Here is a 19,200-nt window from a genome sequence, read left to right as displayed (position 1 = left end):
AACGCGATATTTAAGAAAGAGGAAAGACTTTTGAAACTTGTAGTTCAAATAAGCTACGAAAATTTGTGTGTATTTGTAAATTATTCATAAAGTGAATTTGTTTCCAAATTTTTGACGGGGACTAAAAAAGGAAATAGGTTGAATAAATTGAAACAAAAGGATTATTAAAAATAAAATAAACTGATAATTTGCTTTAAGTTCAAGCGGGTCGGGGATTTGAAAACCTTAAAATCTGTGTGCTGTTGGTCACTTCGTCTCTCGCAGCAAAAGCTTTCTCCACTCTCTCACAATCTCATTATCCATCTTTGGTAATGCTCTTAACTGGCCTAGTTTTTATTTATTTCTTTATTTGGGCACAACTGTGCATTTGGATAGTTTTACTATTTCTCGGGCTTCGCATACATGTATAGAAGAGTTATTTTTGGTGAAAGGACATCTAAACAATTTGTCACACCCTAATTTCCCTAGGGTGTGATGGGCACCCGACCTCACATCCTGAGCCGAGCGAACCTACGTACTAATAATACGGACATAATCTTTGGGACTAAAACCAAACGAAAGTAAAATACACCATGGCTTTCAAAATCTTTTCTTTATCGAAGTTTTGAATTAGACATGTAATCTATAATCATACGTAATTTAAGACATAATACAAAATGACATATCATTTGATGGAGCGCTTACAAACCGTTCATACTATACCCACGACTAAATCTGCAAAGTCTCTAACATCAATCCAGAAATCATAACAAACAAACTCTGACTCGGCAGCACTCCAGGAGCAAATGGAGCTTGCCAACTCTGCTGGAACGTCTTCTATACTAACTTCACATCACACAGGTGTGTACACGCGCGTGAAAAGCAACCCCGAAAGGGGGGTCGACGGAATATATGCGAGCATGTATGTATGTAATACAACAAACAAGAACCATAATCGGAACAAGAAGTGCGAAGTAAGCACATTATCCGGATTACCAAAATATTTATCTTCCAAACTCGGTCATGTACGCCGACATCATAAATCGAAAAAGTGCAAATCCAGTATCAAAATGCTTATTTGCCCGGACACAAATCACATATACCGAGGTCATATGTCGAAAGGAATATAGAAAGTACAAAACGCACGAGACACGATGTCATATGTCGGACGATTACGAACGTATTTAATGCTCCGATGATGTCATATCGGACGGAATACGTAACGCAGAATACTCGTATGATGTCATATATCGACTAATACGTAACGTACGTAATGCTCGATGATGTCATATATCAAACGGAATACGAACATACGAGACGTTCAAATGATGTCATATATCGGACGGATATAACGTCTGATAATGCCAAAAACGCTTACTTTTCAAACGGATCGTGCGTAAACGTATAGCGGTGAAAGGAATCATCATATATCATATGCGCGTCCAATGCAGGCGCCCTCGGGAGGACGCGGTGAACGAGTCATATGCCAAAATCATATGTCATGTATGCATATAACAACCCAACCCTATGATACGGGACGCGGTATAACAAAATCATCGTATAACCCAGTATCCGGCCCCTTCATGCCAGGGTCGCGGTAAACAAAATCATCATATGCCAAAGTCATGTATCATATATGCACGTAATGCAACCCGCCTACGAGTGCGGACGCGGTGATGACCATCACGCGGCCATCCGTCACGCCGCCACTCCCAACTTATGATGATATAGATATGCATATAACAGATCCCGGCCAGCCTATGAGGGACGCGGTGAACAATGCAGTGGAAGGCGCACGATAACATGTCCTGGCCCGGGACGCAGTGAATCATATCGTGGAGTACGTACGAGAACATAACATACCCGGCCGGACTCGGTGAAAGATACATTAGCCATGCGTGAGCGAGTCGTGAGAAACCATATGCACATAAATCAAGACCGATGGATATGTACACTTACCAACATTTGAAGGCTCGAAACAAGTTTCGGTCAATCCGACTTCGTATGAGAAAGTTACAAACGTTTGAAGTACGAACGTTCTATAAGCATTTTAGAGCAAATACGAGATCTTTTTCGAAGGTTAGGCCATTATGACTTACAAAATTCTTTAAAAAACAAGACTCTTTATACTTATCTCGTTACTCAATCGTATGACAAAGGATCATATCGACATACTTATATCGAAGTGAATCGAATCGTAGGCGTTCGGAAACATATTGAATAGAACTTGAGAAACAAATCTCTTCCTATATCATATAGATCGAATCAAATATAACCTTTAGAATCATATGTACGTATCAAAATATATTAAAGACTCAATGGAATAGTTAAACGTCTTGTCATTTGGAAATCAAAGTGTTAATCATACCAATTGTCTTTTCGAATGCCCTTCTAAAACATATCAAACAAAACTTTGAACATTTACGCATACGTAACTCTTTAGGGACAAAACTCGGAATTCAAGAGTGAACTTCCCAAAGGCATATCATATCATACCTTGTGGCTCTAGGACATGCCAAAGAAAGGGTAAGCCTTACATACCTGTCTCACGTCCAATTAGCTACGCTTACTTGTCCAAATTCGCTAGTCTACATTCAAGAGAATTGACATAATCATCAAACACATTGCCATATAATTACTTTAGTCTTCCAAATGAATTCACTTACGTTCTACCGAAATTTCGTTAAAGATTTCCCCTGTAAATGCTACCATCCCCGAGATTTAACTCGGCCAGAATGTCAACAACAACACCCACAGCAATACCAACAACATCAACAATCAATACAAAACACATTCTAACATAAATAGTCTCCCTTTCTACATAATGCAACAACTTCTACTCCAACTTCACACTTTCAAACCAATATCAACGTTTTTCATATTCATTTACTAATTCAAGATCATTCAAATGCAATTCGGAAGCATTTCATATCGTTTTACAAAATATACAAAAATTCCACCAAAACCATAATTCACCCAAAACCTTCAATCTTCGACATAAACATTCACAACACATTTTTATCTTCCAATTTTTTTTTTCATTAACTTTTATATGCTAACCACACTACCTCCCATCAATGCAAAAGACTACATACAAGTCACATTAGCTTTTACAACAACTTTCCAAAACAAGATTACAACTTCATTAGAATCATCATATTCTCATTTGCATCATAGAATGCATATCAACAACAACTAAATTATTGCATAGAACTTAGTCCATATGTCACACCACACATATGTACATTCGGCCACCTTCCAACATTCACAACTTCAACTAAATTCATTAAACTTTCATTTCCAATGTAGAGTCCACTATAACCACAACTAGAATAGTACATGAAAATAAATTCATCTTGCCTACACAACAACATATACACACGGCCACATATATACATGCACATTCACCATGCAAACTTCCATATTTCCATAGATTCTATCCATTACTACATACTACAACACAAACAAAACCTTCATAACATATAAAAGAGGTTTAATTCTTACCTCTTCTTCCTAAGTTCTTCACTTATCCAAGGTGCGGAAACGATGAAACGAGCGACCTATCTTCCGGAATAACTACACCACGTTGTAGGACCCTTGAATTAGTAGGAATACCAAAAATAATTTTTGGGACAAGATTTCAAGGGGCAAAAATTATAAGGGCATGGCCGAATGGCCCTTATCTTTTGCTCTTCTTCTTTTTGTTTTCTTGAACTTTCTTGAAATGGAAGAATTATGGCCCCTCTTTGCTAATTTATCACATGGGTCAAATTAATTATGGGTTTGGGCCATTTGTTGGCCATGGCCGGCCACCCCTATATTTTGGGCCTCATTTTCTCTTCTTTTTTTTTGAGCCCAATTAGTTGGTTAAATAATTTGTAATTCACGAAACTAATTTTTAAAATTTCCAATTTTGCCCTCGGCCTTCCTCGATATTTCCACATCAACATTTCATGAACAACGCATACATATTAAATAAAACCAAAATATGGCCTTATTTCTTACAAGTCAAAATTATTTTGAATTTTCCGAATATGCAAAAATACGGGATATAACACAAACGATTGAGATTCTGTAAGGAAGGGGAAAAGCAATTTGGATTCCAAACGGATTTTTAATGGCTATAATGCTAGACGACATTTGTTGACACCCAATTTTGTCCCTCGTTTATTTAATTTTATTTTACTCGGGCTTCTAAATTCTTGACGAGTTAAATACTTTATTTTCACTATTCTATTTTTATTTCACTACTATTATTTTCGCTACTTTTATTTTCAACATTACGAGCATTATTTTATCACAAATTTTAAATGTTCGTCATCGTTTCACTTTCGGGTTTGGAATCGTTAAATTAATTAGAAGACAACACTTTGTAAAATCTTTATTTTTCTACATATTAATTATTAATTGTCTCCACATAGTATATATTGTACTAATTATTAAATTAGAAGCCCAAAAAGAACTAATTAGAGGAGGAAGGATGAACAATTTTCAGCCAAATTAATGGCCCAAAATACAAAAATACAATATTACTTCCCTATCCAAATAAACAACTCATTTTAATACCCAACCCACATTTTATCAGCCCACATTTAAATTAATCGATCAGCCCAAAAAACCCTATAAATGGAATCCGGGTGGAATCGTGTTTGTTTTTTGGGTTGTTTGTAATTCGGGTGTCGCAATCGAGACCCCGACGATCTCGTTCACTGCGCCAACAAGAGGTAAACTTCCCATCTCTTTATGTTATTGGATTTTTTTTAGTTATGCTTTAGTATCGATTTGAGCTCAATATAGTTAATTATTTTGTCTAGTCTAAATGGAGTAATCAGTTAGATAGTAGTCAACGGTGTTTGTTAATTTATCTGCTGGTTAAACAATGTTTGTGAGTTGATGTTTTGATCAAGGATTGTTTTATTGGGTCTAAATTACTGCTATTATGCAACCAGCTTTAAACCAGACTTGTCTCATATGACTTTGTATGTTGACATCATGAGTAGTATATAAATTGATGCGTATCCTTGAGGCATTGCCTAATGTATAATTTTGATAGCTTCTCGATCCCTGTGGGTCTAGTTCTGTGTTTCTCAAAATATGTGTGTGGTCTGATATATATACTCATACTGGTGATTACTTTCTCTATGTTTGGCCATGTCTACTTAGTTGTTAGTTAAATCTGCTGTTTGGCTGCCCATGGATGTGTTGAGAATGTTCTGTCAACATATTAATCACAATTTACTGTACAAGCATGTTTTAGATCACATATGTCCTAAAAGGTTGTGACATGAAAGTAGCTTAGACCAATATAATATCCTATAACATACCTATTGTACTGCTATTAGACTGAGGAAGTTCAACTGATTACAATATTACATGAATGTGTTAAGCTAAATTTCAGACATAATATGGTTTTGTGCTTCTCAACTCAATTCATATGTGACCATTATATAATCATAAGCATTGAACCTGGTTTGTATGCCCATCAGTACCTCGAGGAGTTGTTTTTGGACTGCTTGAATCTTGTATTGACAGTTCATTCTCATTAGTCTTGCATAGTTAGTTTCCTCCTTTAGAATACTGCAGCATTGTATCTCACTTTGGACATCTCTACTGATCACAAACATCAAACCTTATCAGTGTCCTGTTTTATTCCTTAAACTCTGCATTACTGATTATGATTCACCACTCTCCCTGTTCTAGATAGGTCACCATGTATCATTGAATGAATTTTGCATAATCCCTCCTCTTCAAACATGCTTTTAATATTTACAAGATATTTTCTTAAATGTTTAAATATTACATTACATTTTTAGCCTTAATTAAATAATATAAGTCCGGTCGGTTAACCATTGTTATTGGGTCTTAAAGGATGCCTAATACCTTCCCTTTAGACTAATTGAACCCTTACCTAGAATCTTAAGTTTTAGCACTAAATTAAATGAGCTAACTTTAGAAAATAACTTTGATAAACTTTAGGTGTCCTAATTCATCATAAATAATTAGGTGGCGACTCCTTAACATTAAAAAAAAACAGGAATCACCAATATGTTGTACTTCTAATTTAACCCGGTTAAAAAGGGGTATGACAACATTTTGGAAGTTTGAATGCTTCACATGATATTTTCTTAATTTTCAGTGTTTGTGTTAATAAAGCGAAATAACTTGTGTGAAGTTTACTTGAATGCCGCTGATGTTTTGGCACACTAATAGATCAACTGCTCTTGCAATTGCTTGAGATTGTAAGGATTGCTCGGCAGAAGAGCACTGGGATTAGAGTAGAACACACAGAAACTTATGTTGCTTGCCCAAAAAACAAAAGACATAGACAGTATCACAAATAATGTTGTTTTTGAGCCACTTCGATATTAGCATTCTCAAGGTTTCTTTCTCTTGTTTTGTCCCAATTCTGTATTAGCATACTCGGGGTTTCGTTCTCCCGTTTTGTGCCAGTTCTGTATTAGCATATTCAAGGTTTCTTTCTCCTGTTTTGTTTTGAGCCAATTTGATCTCAAGGTTTCCTTCACCTGTTTTGCATGTCTATATTGTACCATTGGCACTCTACTCTAATCTTAATTCTTTTTTAGATGGTTGAATGAACTTCTCCAGTATTTCAAACTATGATCGATGCAGTTCACATTTAAAATCTTTATTTTCTCACTAACTGTTAATACTGGTTTTTCAAAGGAACCACCCAGCTTGGTTCTGGGTGGGGAATCTTATATATGCTTAAACAAGATTACAAAAGGAAGAGGACATTGAGTCCGGCTTCCTTGAAACAATGGACCTCAATCCTTTACAAATTTAAGATCATTAAGATTCCCCTGTTACTTTTCTGAACTTTGTCAGCTCCCTGTCCCTTAACTAGCTATATAAAGGTGAGCTGGCCCTTTTGCTATTCTACTTTTGTAACTACTATGGATCTGCTTGATGCCTGCAATAAAATCATTTATCTCATCAAAAAAAAAAAAAAGATCATTAAGAACTGCATTTACATTGTCTCTGTACAACCTTATCATTCCTAACTTAGACATGTAGTCTGGTTAGCTTTAAAAAATCTCATATTTCATTTGTTGTTTAAACTTGAACGATGGAGATTGTAATTTGTCCATCCTTAACAACCGTTTAACCCCTTAAGGGTTTTGGTGCCTTGCAGGAATACATAATTGATAAATCTGAAAGAATCATTGGTCATGGGAGATGAGAATGAGAGTATGCTCCGGAAGCTGGAGAAGAAATCCAAGAAAAGCAATAAGAAGGCTGCCACCACTGTTCCTGGAGTGACTGCAAACAATGTTAAAGCTGAAGAATGTGATTTTAGCTTCAATGAAGAGAAGCTAGCTGTTCTGGAAACCAAGAAAGAAAGGGATAAGGAAGTGATGGAAACTAAGGCAGCAGGAGAGAGTGAAGAGTGTGACATTAAGAGAAAGAAAAAAAGAGAAAGCGGAAAAAGTCCTGGAAAGTCCAAAAAAGGCAGTGATGAAGATGCTGTGAAATGTGTTGAAAAAAAGAAAAAGAATAAGCTGAAGAAAAGCTGCTTGGATGAGCCTTCAGACACCAAAACTAGCGCTTCTGCAAGTGCAAGTGAAACGCGGAACAGTGATAAGGTGGTTGAGACCCTTGGCGAGGTCTCTGGTGGAAATGCTGTGGACGAGATTAAGAGGAAGAAATTCAAGAAAAACATTAAGACTGCTGCTACCAATGGTCTTGGAGTGACAAACACTGATGATAGAGCTAAGAGTGATGATTGTGACATCAAGAGAAAGATAGAAAGAAAACATGGAAAACATTCTGGGAAGTCCAGTGGAGACAGCAATGAGGTTGCTTTGGAAATTGTTGTAGGGAAGAAAAGTAGGAAGTTGAAGAAAAGCTGTGGGGATGAGCAGGAGGCAAATATTGAGGATGGATATGAATATGTTGTGGCTGAAGTCAATCAAGGTGATATTCCTTCAACTGTGGAAGAGATAGAAGAACGAAGCAGAAGAGACAATGGTAATATCAGAAAGAGAAAAAAGGTAAAAGTAGGACACAATTCTGAAGATTCTACACATGAGAAGAGTGAAAAGAGAGTGAGATTCTCTGGTCAGGATCAGATTTTCCCTTCATCCAGTGACCCTTGTGATGATGAGAACCATGAAATCGAGGAAGACAATTTACTGCGGGGGAAACGATTCTCAAAATTAGAAGATGAAATTGTCAAAGAGGCTGTTCATAAATACATAGAGATACATAACTTGGGCGAAGAAGAAGGGCTGAAAAAGATTTTGAATTCTAGATCTTATCCTGAATTAAAGGGCTGCTGGAAAGAAATAGGGAGTTGTATACCCTACAGGCCTTATACTGCGGTTTATTATCGTGCACAGGTCTTATTTCGAAGGAGTGAGACACGTAAATGGACTGAAGAAGAGTATGAGATAGTACGAAAATTCCAGAAAGAGCACGGGAACAATTGGAAGGTCTTAGCTGATGAACTTGGAAAACATCGGTTTCATGTGAAGGATACATGGCGAAGGCTGAAACTGCCCAATCAGAAGAAAGGACAATGGACTCAGGAGGAGTACCAGACATTGTTTGATTTAGTAAACACTGATCTGAGATTGAAGCTTTCTGAAGAGAAGAAATCTAAGTATGGTATGTTACGGGATAATATTGCATGGAGTGCAATAAGTGACAAATTGTCCACGAGAACTGATGCAAATTGCTGCTTGAAATGGTATGATCAATTGACATCACCTATGGTGGCCAAAGGTGAATGGGCAGATGTTGATGACTATCGCCTAGTTGATGCACTTTTTGAGCTGGATGCAGGCTGCATAGAAGATGTTGACTGGGACAATCTTCTTGACCACAGGCCTGGAGAGATATGTCGGAAGAGATGGAACCAAATGGTACTTCACATAGGTCAACTTGGAAACAGTTCATTTGCTGAACAAGTAGAAGTTCTAGCTAAAGAGATACCGTCCAGATCTGGCGAGAAGTAAGAGAGGCTTGGGATAGTAAACCAGTCGTTCCATGATATGCCCGTCACTCAACAGGGTTGTGTCTGTAGAGAGTTATTTTACATCACCACATACTATTGGCATCAGCTCCTCTACCCCCACCCCTCTCCATTTTAGTAATTATTACTAGATTTTGATCTTTCTCCTCATGTAATTCACCTAGAATTAGTGGTTTTAAAGACAGAAAGCTAAGGCGAAAACAAAAGTCTTAAGGCTGGAGGTGATCTCATGTGAGCTTTTTACTTTGTCTCTTATTTTTTAAGCAACACCCATCGGAGAATAGGAAAGCTGATGTCTTATACACCGGTTAATTTTCTACTGGAAGAATCACAGAGACGGCAGACAAAAGATCTTGACTAAAATCTTAGGCAGAATGAAAGAAGGAAAAACGACAGAAGTAAACATTGAAAGTATCGACTCCTCTTCCATCTATAAGGAGAATAAAATCTTTAACTCACTTTTGTATGATTTAAATATCCTGCTGGAACTGTTATTAGGTAGGTGCACTTATGATAGAACTATTAATCCAACTGGAAGAATCACAGAGACGGCAGACAAAAGATCTTGACTAAAATCTTAGGCAGAATGAAAGAAGGAAAAACGACAGAAGTAAACACTGAAAGTATCGACTCCTCTTCCATCTATAAGGAGAGTGAAATCTCTAACTCACTTTTGTATGATTTAAATATCCTTTTGGAACTGTTATTAGGTAGGTGCACTTATGATAGAACTATTAATCCAACTGTATTATGAATTTGTAATATATTTAGAAACGAAAACCAAGTTAAAACTCATCTTCACTGAACTTAATGCTTTGGTCGGTTTCTTGAGGATTAACCTGATAATGAGCTACGCATAATTTGGGTCTCGGAGGTAATTATAGTTGGTACCAAAAGCCACAATGAATGAGATTGTGGTGAGAAGTCTTCGAATAATTCATTAAGTTCAATATACAATAAGAACACCATCTAACTTCCTGCTTTATTTGCAGTGTACAAGAAGCACCACCCCCCTTCTCTTTCAGATGAAGTTTGGAGGTTGGAAAAGATTGGCAAAGATGGAGCTTTCCACAGACGTTTGAGCAAGGAAGAGTCAACTCAGTGAAAGATTTTCTGACTCTACTCTATCTAGATCCGACAAGGCTTCGAAATGTGAGTGCTACTGCATTTGTCTTACATAAATAAATGGGTTTAACATACATGTTGCTTAAAATGATGAAGCTACTTTCTTCCTTGTTGAATATTAACAATTAGACTGATAATGATGGGCACTTTTCCTAAAGTTTGTTATTCTTTAGCAGCTTGTTTAATTCATTCGCTGGAGTCTTTGATGCTTGTTGACACCTTTGCTTTTCTTGGTGTATGCTTATTAATTCCTTCCTTTTAATTCCTTCTGTGTGTTTCAAGTTAATTGCTTAACTTAGTGGATCAGTCTCTGTATTAGGTTAGGAGTTCTACAACTGAATTTGGCTTGGTTTCGTTACAATGCGTTGACATCGTGATTCAGAAACTGGCTAAATCTAGATAAAATATTGACGCTCTTTTGTGTTTTTGACAAGAATGACAAATTTTTGATTTCCTTTTCTTCGGAAATCTTGCAGGTTCTTGGGACAGGTATGTCCACCAAAATGTGGGAAGTCACAGTAGAACATGCTCGAACGTGCTTACTTGACAAGAAAATGTACTTGTACTACCCATCTGTATCTGTGCCAAAAACTGGTGTGGCTTTTAACATTGTTGGGCAAGTGATGGGGCTTCTTCCAGACTGTCAGCTTGTTCCTGCTGATAACTTGTCTGAAACTCAAAAGGCATGTATCTTTCATAATAAAGAAAAAATATTTGTTTTATTGCCCTATTTGCACATATAAAGCTTGTATTATAGATATTTATAGTTGCCATTGCTCCTTATGGATTGCCCAATGACTTTAATCCTTTTCCTTTTCAGGATGATGCTCGTAATTTGGTGATTTGTGCATTCAGACTGGGAAGAAGTAGTCTCGTTTGAGGATGAGTCTTCTCTTATGGATTGGGTTATGCAAATCTCCACTGTTCAGTTCTCCTCAAACTCACCCATGGTGGGTACTTCTGATGGCAGCGACAATGTTTTAGCTTCCCAGAAGGTTAACAGAAGCGAATATCAGCAACTAAGTGCGTTAACGCCTGATATCATGCCATCCTTCTGTTCAATTGCTGGTTTCAGCATCTTGGATGACTATGTCTTGCATGGTATAGACAACATGGATGTTACGTTTGACCAACCGCTAAATTTCCCAGGGCAAGACACCAACTCCTTGATGGCTGATACTGATTCTATAACTCCCCCGCCATTTGCGATGATGATCATCTGTCTTTCTTTGGCACAGACTATTCCCTTCCCAGTCCAAACTTTGCTCCATCACCTGATCTACAGTGTGCTGTCAGCAGCTTTCTTTCTCATAATAGTGCAATTGTTCCCCTGGATAAAGCTCAAAGGAGATGGAAGATGCTATCTAGTGTTCTAAGATGGTTCTCTGTAAGGAGGATCGTAAACAAAAGAAGCATCATATCTTAAAGAGAGAAGTCCTCGCTATGCTGAGGCAAAAGAATCTGTAGGAAATTGCTGCCCGATGCAAAATTGTGTGCAGTAGTAGAGTCAATAGAATTTCTTGTGGATATATGTAAAAATTGGTCAGTTAGCGTGAATCATGCTGTCCAGTTTCCATCTACAAAAATTGGCTCCCTTTTCTTTTTATTTTTTGAATCAAAATTTGAGTCTTGTGAATGGTGCACAGTCCCTGGTGCCAATCTGATGAAAAGTTTGTACATCTTAGGTTGATGTGTTTAGTGACAGCAGCAAGCTTTGCTGCATTATTTATTTTGTGCAAGTGCATATTCCAATAATATCTTGCATTAAATTTCGAAGGGTCAGCATTATACACAGTATTACGGAGTACTAATTAACTGTTGTTAATTTAGAAGAAATTTTAATCTTGAGTCTTGGTTTGGTCCTGTCTTCAGATGCAGCAGCAGCAGTAAGCCAGCAAATTTGTTGGAAGGGAAAACAACAGTTACCTTGTTCTAGTTGTTGTAAGTGAACTAGACTAATCAATCTGTTAGCATATATTTTCAAGTCAAGATTATGAATTAACAACAAATTATGTCACCAAAATCGTCAATATTTATGAGTAGATCATCAGCCCAATCGATCTCCCCCAAGCAGTCATTGAAATTGCTATTATGTTCTCTTTCTTTGGCCTTCTGAGTCTCGTCCATGATTTGACATTTAGCATGACAAATTGTTGTTACTTGTGTTGTGTGGTAGTCATCATCAAGTTCTTGCAACATAGCTTCGAAAACTCCCCGCAACATCTTGTTCCATTCTGCAACATCCTTCACCTTTTTCTCTTTTATAATCTTCTTGATTCGGCACAGTACAAAATCTTGTTTAGGAATATCGTTTTTCCTGAAGAAATCATACCCTCTCATCAACCAAGTAGTACTACAGTTTTGCTTTTTTTCTTTACAAGTACATTTTAAATTTCTTCTAAAGCCCACAACAACAGTACCCTTGCGATTCTCGATATGTATGCCACTAGTTTGGCTTCTCCAAGTCCCGTTGCCACAAGTTGGACGATACCTTTCATCTGATTCCTTCTGCTTCTTCAACGGTGAAATAAAGTAGCCAACTTTCTCTTCTCCAAAAATGGCCGATGAAGGTTGATCACCATAGATATCCGCAAGCCGAATAGGGCATTGACTCGGGAAAGATTCACCCTTCAAGAACCTTTTGAGATAGTTGATTAATTGCACTTCAGTTGGGTGAAAACGCTCACCCATAACACGCACAGTCGACATGAGACAAGTAAGTACACAAAACCCTCAAAGACAATCAAGAAGTAGATCGAAGACAAGAACTATTCGTAATTAGAGTATATGTTTATTACGCATAGAAAAACCTTTAACAATGATTTGCTAGTGCCACGGTGAAAATATTTAGAGAAGAAAGAAATATATACTTGTGGTACTTATGAAACAACAATAAACTCGATCACCACAGAAGAGAATGCTCTAACTCTACTAATGTGGTTCTTTACATAGATGTTATGTTTCCAAAAAAAACAACTCACGCGGACTAGTAATTTAAGGAAAATATTAGGAAAACGTGTTTTTTCTTTTTTCTATTTTTTGTTGGAGGTGTTTTTTATTTTGATTTTTCGGTTACACTTGAGACTCGAGTTATTTACTTTCCTTTTTCATATCCGAACTTATTTTACTTGAACTAACTTTGTTCTACCAAAAAAAAGAAATCTCCAAGTTTAACAATTTCTTTTATAGAAGAAAATGTAAAATTGTTTTGTCTTTCATTTGCAAGCTACTTTTTCTAATTTAACATCTTTAAACAGAAAAAAAGAAAATTAACTACGGAGCTGAGTAACATTTTTTCTTGTGGGAAATTTGAATTAACATTTTTTTAAACAGATAAGAACAGGAAATATAGGATTACCCAATAAAAAATGGCAATGATGCAAATCAGAATTTAACAATATGAATTTATATGATTCAAGAAACGCCCTTTTCTTGGTGGTAACTTTGTTCCAGCAGTAACAAATCGTTGATGTACAAATTAAAAAATCTGTATTGTGTTCTTTCTTCTTCCTCTTTTAAGTTCGTGATTTGTTTTCTTTGAACTATTTGAAGTACTTTAGCTAAAATTTTATCAGTTGGTCATGTCATAAGAAAATAATGACAAGTTCTTTGAGTTATGGGTTAATTTCACTAAACAATCTTGTATTTTGACTCAATTTCGAATACACTTTCAATATTTTAAAATACTATACTTGCACCCCTTATATTATAAATCTATACATACACCGTCTATGAGGTATATATGATTACCTAAAACTAAATATATTAAACTAATTATAAAATTAATTTTATTTATTTATTTAATTAGTATGAGATTTTTAAAAATAGATAAACGTTTTTTTTAAAATGGTCATTCACGCATTTATTTAAAAAATAAATATTTTTAAAACTCTCCAATAGAAATTGAGCACAAAGTACTTAGTAAGGTAATTAGAATAATAGAACTATTACGTATTTGAAGAAATATATTTTTATCTTTCAAAACTCATAGCTATAATTCCTATGCATTTCTCATTCGTTCACAATTTTTTTGAGAGGGCATTCTTTTCGTGTTTTTTTTTTTTTTGGTGTGGCGGGGGGGGGGGGTGTTTATGTTCAAGCTTCACTTTTGTTATTGGTGAAAAGTTTCGTTATATTTTGAAATCTTTATTTATTATATATAAATAGGTTAATCACCCTTATTGAAAATTGCTAATCCTTCTTATGTTTGCCAATAAGCTCTCATACTACCTTTGATTGGTTAAAAGATTAATTTCTCATAATTCAATAGCATGAAATAATGTGCAACATTTAAATATCATAGGTTATATTTTTTAATTCAGAAAAAAACCAAAAAAAAAAAAAAAACCTGTAGAGCAGGGATTTTTTCATGGAAGTCAAGGATGAAAGTATTTGATCAGACAGAAATAAAATAAGAAATTACAAGGCCACCGAGCAAGAGGGTCTGGAAAGGAAGAATTAGGCTAAATCTCAATTTGCAAGATAGTCTTTCGCTGGGGTGGTCTTTAATTTTGTCCCTCAAATCAGCGGTTTTAATTTTTGGCACTTGTTAAAAGTTCCTTTCGGATTCGAATGTCGCTCGATCAAAAATTTAAAAAATTCGCATGGCATAAGTTGGGTTTCAAACACTGCCCTAAGGCAAAAAAAAAAAAAAAATCTTGGAAACATTGGCTTTATGCCTAATTTTGGAGTTTTTTTTTTTAAACAGTAGGCTTAACCCAAGACCTTTGTAGTGCTAGCGAGCGACAAATATTAAACCACTAATTTGAGGCCAAGAATTAAAAGACCACAAAAGAAGGATTAATCCACAGAAAAAGAGAATGCTAGACCATGTCGAAGTGGCCAATGTGGTAACATACCTCATTTTATTGAACTGATATGTATATTCACTCCTTTAATAACAAGGGAAACTTACCTGAATAATTGCATTTTGGATTATTTTTTTTTTTTGGTATATCTACCTTTTCGAATATTTAAATCTCAGATGCGACACTCTGTTTCTGCGTTCATTATGGTTTCTAGCTGTATCTGTGTATTTTAGTGTATTCAGTTGTATTCATTTGTATTGAGTTGTATTTTATTCATTTGCATTCAAATACTCTCTTATTCGAGATACTGAATTAAAAACACGCTTTCAGAGATCCGAGATACAAAAATAAAATACGAACTAGATGCGAGATTTACGACAAATAAAATACACTCAAACTGAGAAAAATTCGGTCGATTGGCCATGGATTAGGCCATAGAAGACGACGACGGTGGAGGAAGTGTATTCGTAATTTCAAAAGCACACGCTAATCAGCTGGGTGACGAAAGCCGAAGGAGCCCGAGCCAGACAAAGGTGGTTGTTGTGGTGGCGTTTCGGTCGGAGAAACAGCTTGTTCGTGGTGGCTTGCTCCCGACCATGAAGATGGAGAGACTAAACTAGATGTTAGAGAGAGAGAGAGAGAGAGAGAGAGAGAGAGAGAGAGAGAGAGAGAGAGAGAGAGAGAGAGAGAGAGAGTTATGTATAAACCTTAATAGCTAATAAGTGTCACTAACATACAATTTTTAGCTATGGGAAGAAATTAATGTAAACTATAGCTACTAAATATAATTGATATTACTAGTTTGCCACACCACGTAGATTTCCCTAATAACAAATTGACAATGCGGAGAGCATTTTACCAAACATATATAATGAATCAAAATATTCAGCTCCTAATTTAAGCTTGTTTCCTTCAAAATTCAAATCAACTCCATGCATACTCCTATTATACAACAAAGTTTCGTTAAAAATAATACAAATTCGCCAAATATTCGATCTACATGAGGAGTTTAAACGTATGTACATGAAAAACATGTATATCGGTGTATGAATATATGACCACATATGCATGTTACATTTGTAAAAGACAAATATATATCCATGTATATCACTCTTGCATAATAGTTTTTGTGTGTGTATATATATATATATATATATATATATATATATATATATATATATATATATATATATCTTGTGTATACACGTGTGTAACCATGTATATCCCCATGTTTAGTAGTGGCTTATATCCATATAAAAAAAAAACCACTATTACACTTATCTCTTCATATCTTTTATCCATTATCAACCGGATTTCCAAAATGAATTATAGAATGCCTATAATGAGATAAATCTCGGGCAGTGAGATAGAAAGAAACTTGAAGAAAAAATTATTAGAAAGAGCAAGAATAGACAATTTCTTAAGCACTTTTACCGTGGCTACATTGCCAATTATATTAGGATACTTAGATCGTAAGGCCCGTGCCCGCACGGCCCAACATTTGACTTTTAATTTTGTTTTGATATTCAGAAGTTAATTTATATAAAAAGTTTTAATATTTTTCTTGTTAAACTTTAACTTTAAATGTGAACGAAAAATAATTTCATCTTTTTTTAAAAAAAAAAAAAATACCTACACGTGACATCTTGCTATTTCTGGTATTATAAAGTATTTGTTAAGGATTACATGTTTGGAAATTATTTTTTGTATAAATTTTATTAACAAGTAAAATTAAAAAGAGGAGTATAAAATTATCGGAAGTAGTTCAAATCGTAGATTCATATTCATATTTCGTTAATATAAGAAGATTTGTCAGCCTTTCATGCGAAATTGCATCAAGATGATAGGTTTACTTGTGGTTAGAATTACAATAAACACGTGTTTTCACTAATTTTTTTTTTTTTTTTTTTTTAAGAAAGTCTAAATAATGTATTTGGACTATTTTAAAAAGTCTATATATACCCTTCATCACTATCTTTTTTTGCTAAATTGCATCTTATTCATTTCACTCTTTGGCTTACTTTTTGTCTTTAAAACCAATATACCTCTTTTTTTTTTTATTTTTTTAATCATCTTTTAGGTGACAATTAAGACTTAGATATGTCTTATGCTCAGGTATAAATTAATTTTTAGTTATCAATCATTACATGTTATATTCCTATTGTATGAAACTAAAACATTTTCCCTTTAATTAACCCTGTTCTGACTTACATACCTAATGAGACAATATAGAACCCTCAACAAAGAGACATTAACAATTATTTACATGTTATAAATGGTAATTTAATGTGATAATTTACAGATATACCTTTACAAAAATCTGAGTTAAAAAGTATGCAATCTTCTTTAGTGTCTAAGTAAACGTAAATAAAGCGTACCTTTAAGGAGATTAACAGATATATCTTAAATGTTACTTTTCATTGTAATGTTTAAGAGAAGTTATTGATTGTTGAACAATTATCGTGGAAGAAGGAAGTATTTATCATAAATATATTAATTCTCACATCAATAAACTTATAAGTTGTATCCTCATGTAATAGAACAAATCGATTCCCTTAAATATGATGCTTATGTAGCGTGAATTCAAAATTAATTTCAATGCGAATACCTGACACCAAATGAGAAAATAAGAAAAGGAACAAATCTCATCATTTGAATTAAATTTTAAGTACTATATAAAAAATAGTTAAATAAAAAAGAATTAATTATTTTGAGGTTTAAAAAATCTTACTTTAAATTAGATTTATGGAAATGTCAATTTGAAATTTCCTTTCAAAGTGTGGATAAATACAAAAACCTTATAAATATTAACACATTTTTTATTATTCTATTACAGTTTTGTACAACCCAATATACAAGTAAAAATTAATTATAAACAAAAGTAAAATGTTTACCTTAACATTTATGATAATTATTTACTTAAACAAATAGAACAAAGTTTGATCCCATAAGAAAAGAGCATAATTACGTTGAAACGGAGTACAGTACTCCACTAACACTGACACGTGGAACAATATGCTTTTTGTAGCTCTCGAGAAGAAATGCAGATTGTTCTAGAGTTCCATTATGACCATTGGTGACACAATTACTGATTTGCCCTTCCATGAAGTCAGATTTACCAAAATGCCCTTGGTCGTCCATGGCATGGCTCTTTTATATAGTAGAAAAACTAGATAGGGATGCCCATGCTGAGCACAGGCCCAACACTTACATGTTTGGAGCCTGGCGAACAAAATAAGTTTTCTGGGGTGAAGATAATTTAGAGAGAAGAACACAACTTTATAATAATTTAGAAGATAACGATGGCATTAGAGACGATGCAGAAGGAAACAAAAATAGTTTAACCCATTGATAGCCAATTCAATAAGTTCATCTATAAGGATGGAAAGCATCCTTGACACTGCATGCTTGCTCAACTCCTTGTCCTTGATTTAGGGTTTCCTGATTGACATGTCTTTTGGTATATTTTCTACTTAGCTTAACATCAAGTAGGAGGCTTTGGAAAGTTTTAATGAAGCACACATAACTAAAAGAGCAGATTTTTTTGGGATCCGGCACCTCTCCATTTTCTATTGTTTCTATTTCTCTAAGTTTCTATTTAATTTGGACGGGAGACATGTGTCATATTTAAGGAGGTTGAGATTTAATTAGCCAAAACAAGGTCCTAATCATGGTTACAGGAAAAACAATAGTACTGTTATAAATATTATTTATTATTATGGATGTCTATCTTTAGGAGAAATATTAGGGTTAGTGATTTTGGGATCAAGTTACTTTTCCCCTATAAATATAGAGGTTCTCCTTCTTTGTAAATGAATCCCTAACAAAAGAAATAAAGATATCTCCTCTCTTCTCTCTTTCTCTACAATATTTTGCTTCTCGCTTTATTATTTTATAACACGTTATCAGCACGAGTCTTTAATCTTTTCAAGGTCGAGATTTGAATGTTTTAACTCAGTTCCAAACGGACAATGGTCTGATGTTGGTTATGAGTTACGACGTGGACACTAAATAGTTTGTGAATTTGCTTTGCCATTAGCGACCGTAAATCGGGTTGAGCCAATGGAAACCTAGGTATTTAAATCACCTTATCAATATGAAAATAAGAAGGTTGAAGAATAATCATGCATATTTTTAAAGATGGTTGCCTTGATGAGAAAAGAAAATTTAAGGTACATGCAAAGTGCTTCTCGCTTCCAAAGAAAACTAACGGTATGTATTAAAATTTGTTATGATCTAATGAGCCTTACTTTCTCATGGTATAAGATAATATTATACTAACTAGATCAAAAT

At 34.8% G+C, this 19,200-nt stretch overlaps 3 protein-coding genes across 3 annotated transcripts in view; 1 reads left to right on the top strand and 2 right to left on the bottom strand.

The window, feature by feature from the left end:
- LOC132036901 (uncharacterized) overlaps positions 1 to 19,200 on the bottom strand; it is a 53,517-nt gene that overhangs the window by 28,799 nt on the left and 5,518 nt on the right. The window lies entirely within an intron of this gene.
- Positions 206 to 9,204, top strand: LOC132036899 (uncharacterized). Its single transcript, XM_059427308.1, is given in 4 exon segments — positions 206 to 308; positions 7,133 to 8,921; positions 8,923 to 8,949; positions 8,951 to 9,204. Coding segments are annotated over 3 exon segments (1,821 nt in total). The 5' UTR covers positions 206 to 308; positions 7,133 to 7,169; the 3' UTR covers positions 8,993 to 9,204.
- On the bottom strand, positions 12,047 to 13,033 carry LOC132036903 (NAC transcription factor 32-like). Its single transcript, XM_059427316.1, has one exon. It carries the CDS (start codon positions 12,806 to 12,808, stop codon positions 12,098 to 12,100), a length of 711 nt encoding a protein of 236 aa, XP_059283299.1. The 5' UTR covers positions 12,809 to 13,033; the 3' UTR covers positions 12,047 to 12,097.

The sequence above is a fragment of the Lycium ferocissimum genome, chromosome 11 (assembly GCF_029784015.1).
Source record: "Lycium ferocissimum isolate CSIRO_LF1 chromosome 11, AGI_CSIRO_Lferr_CH_V1, whole genome shotgun sequence".
Classification (NCBI taxonomy): Eukaryota; Viridiplantae; Streptophyta; class Magnoliopsida; order Solanales; family Solanaceae; genus Lycium; species Lycium ferocissimum.
Note: the sequence above shows the minus strand (reverse complement) of the source record. Positions and strands in the feature narration are given on the sequence as shown.

Excerpts from the sequence above, each read along its gene's own strand:
- LOC132036903 (XM_059427316.1), bottom strand. The coding sequence starts at position 12,808 with ATGTCGACTGTGCGTGTTATGGGTGAGCGTTTTCACCCAACTGAAGTG.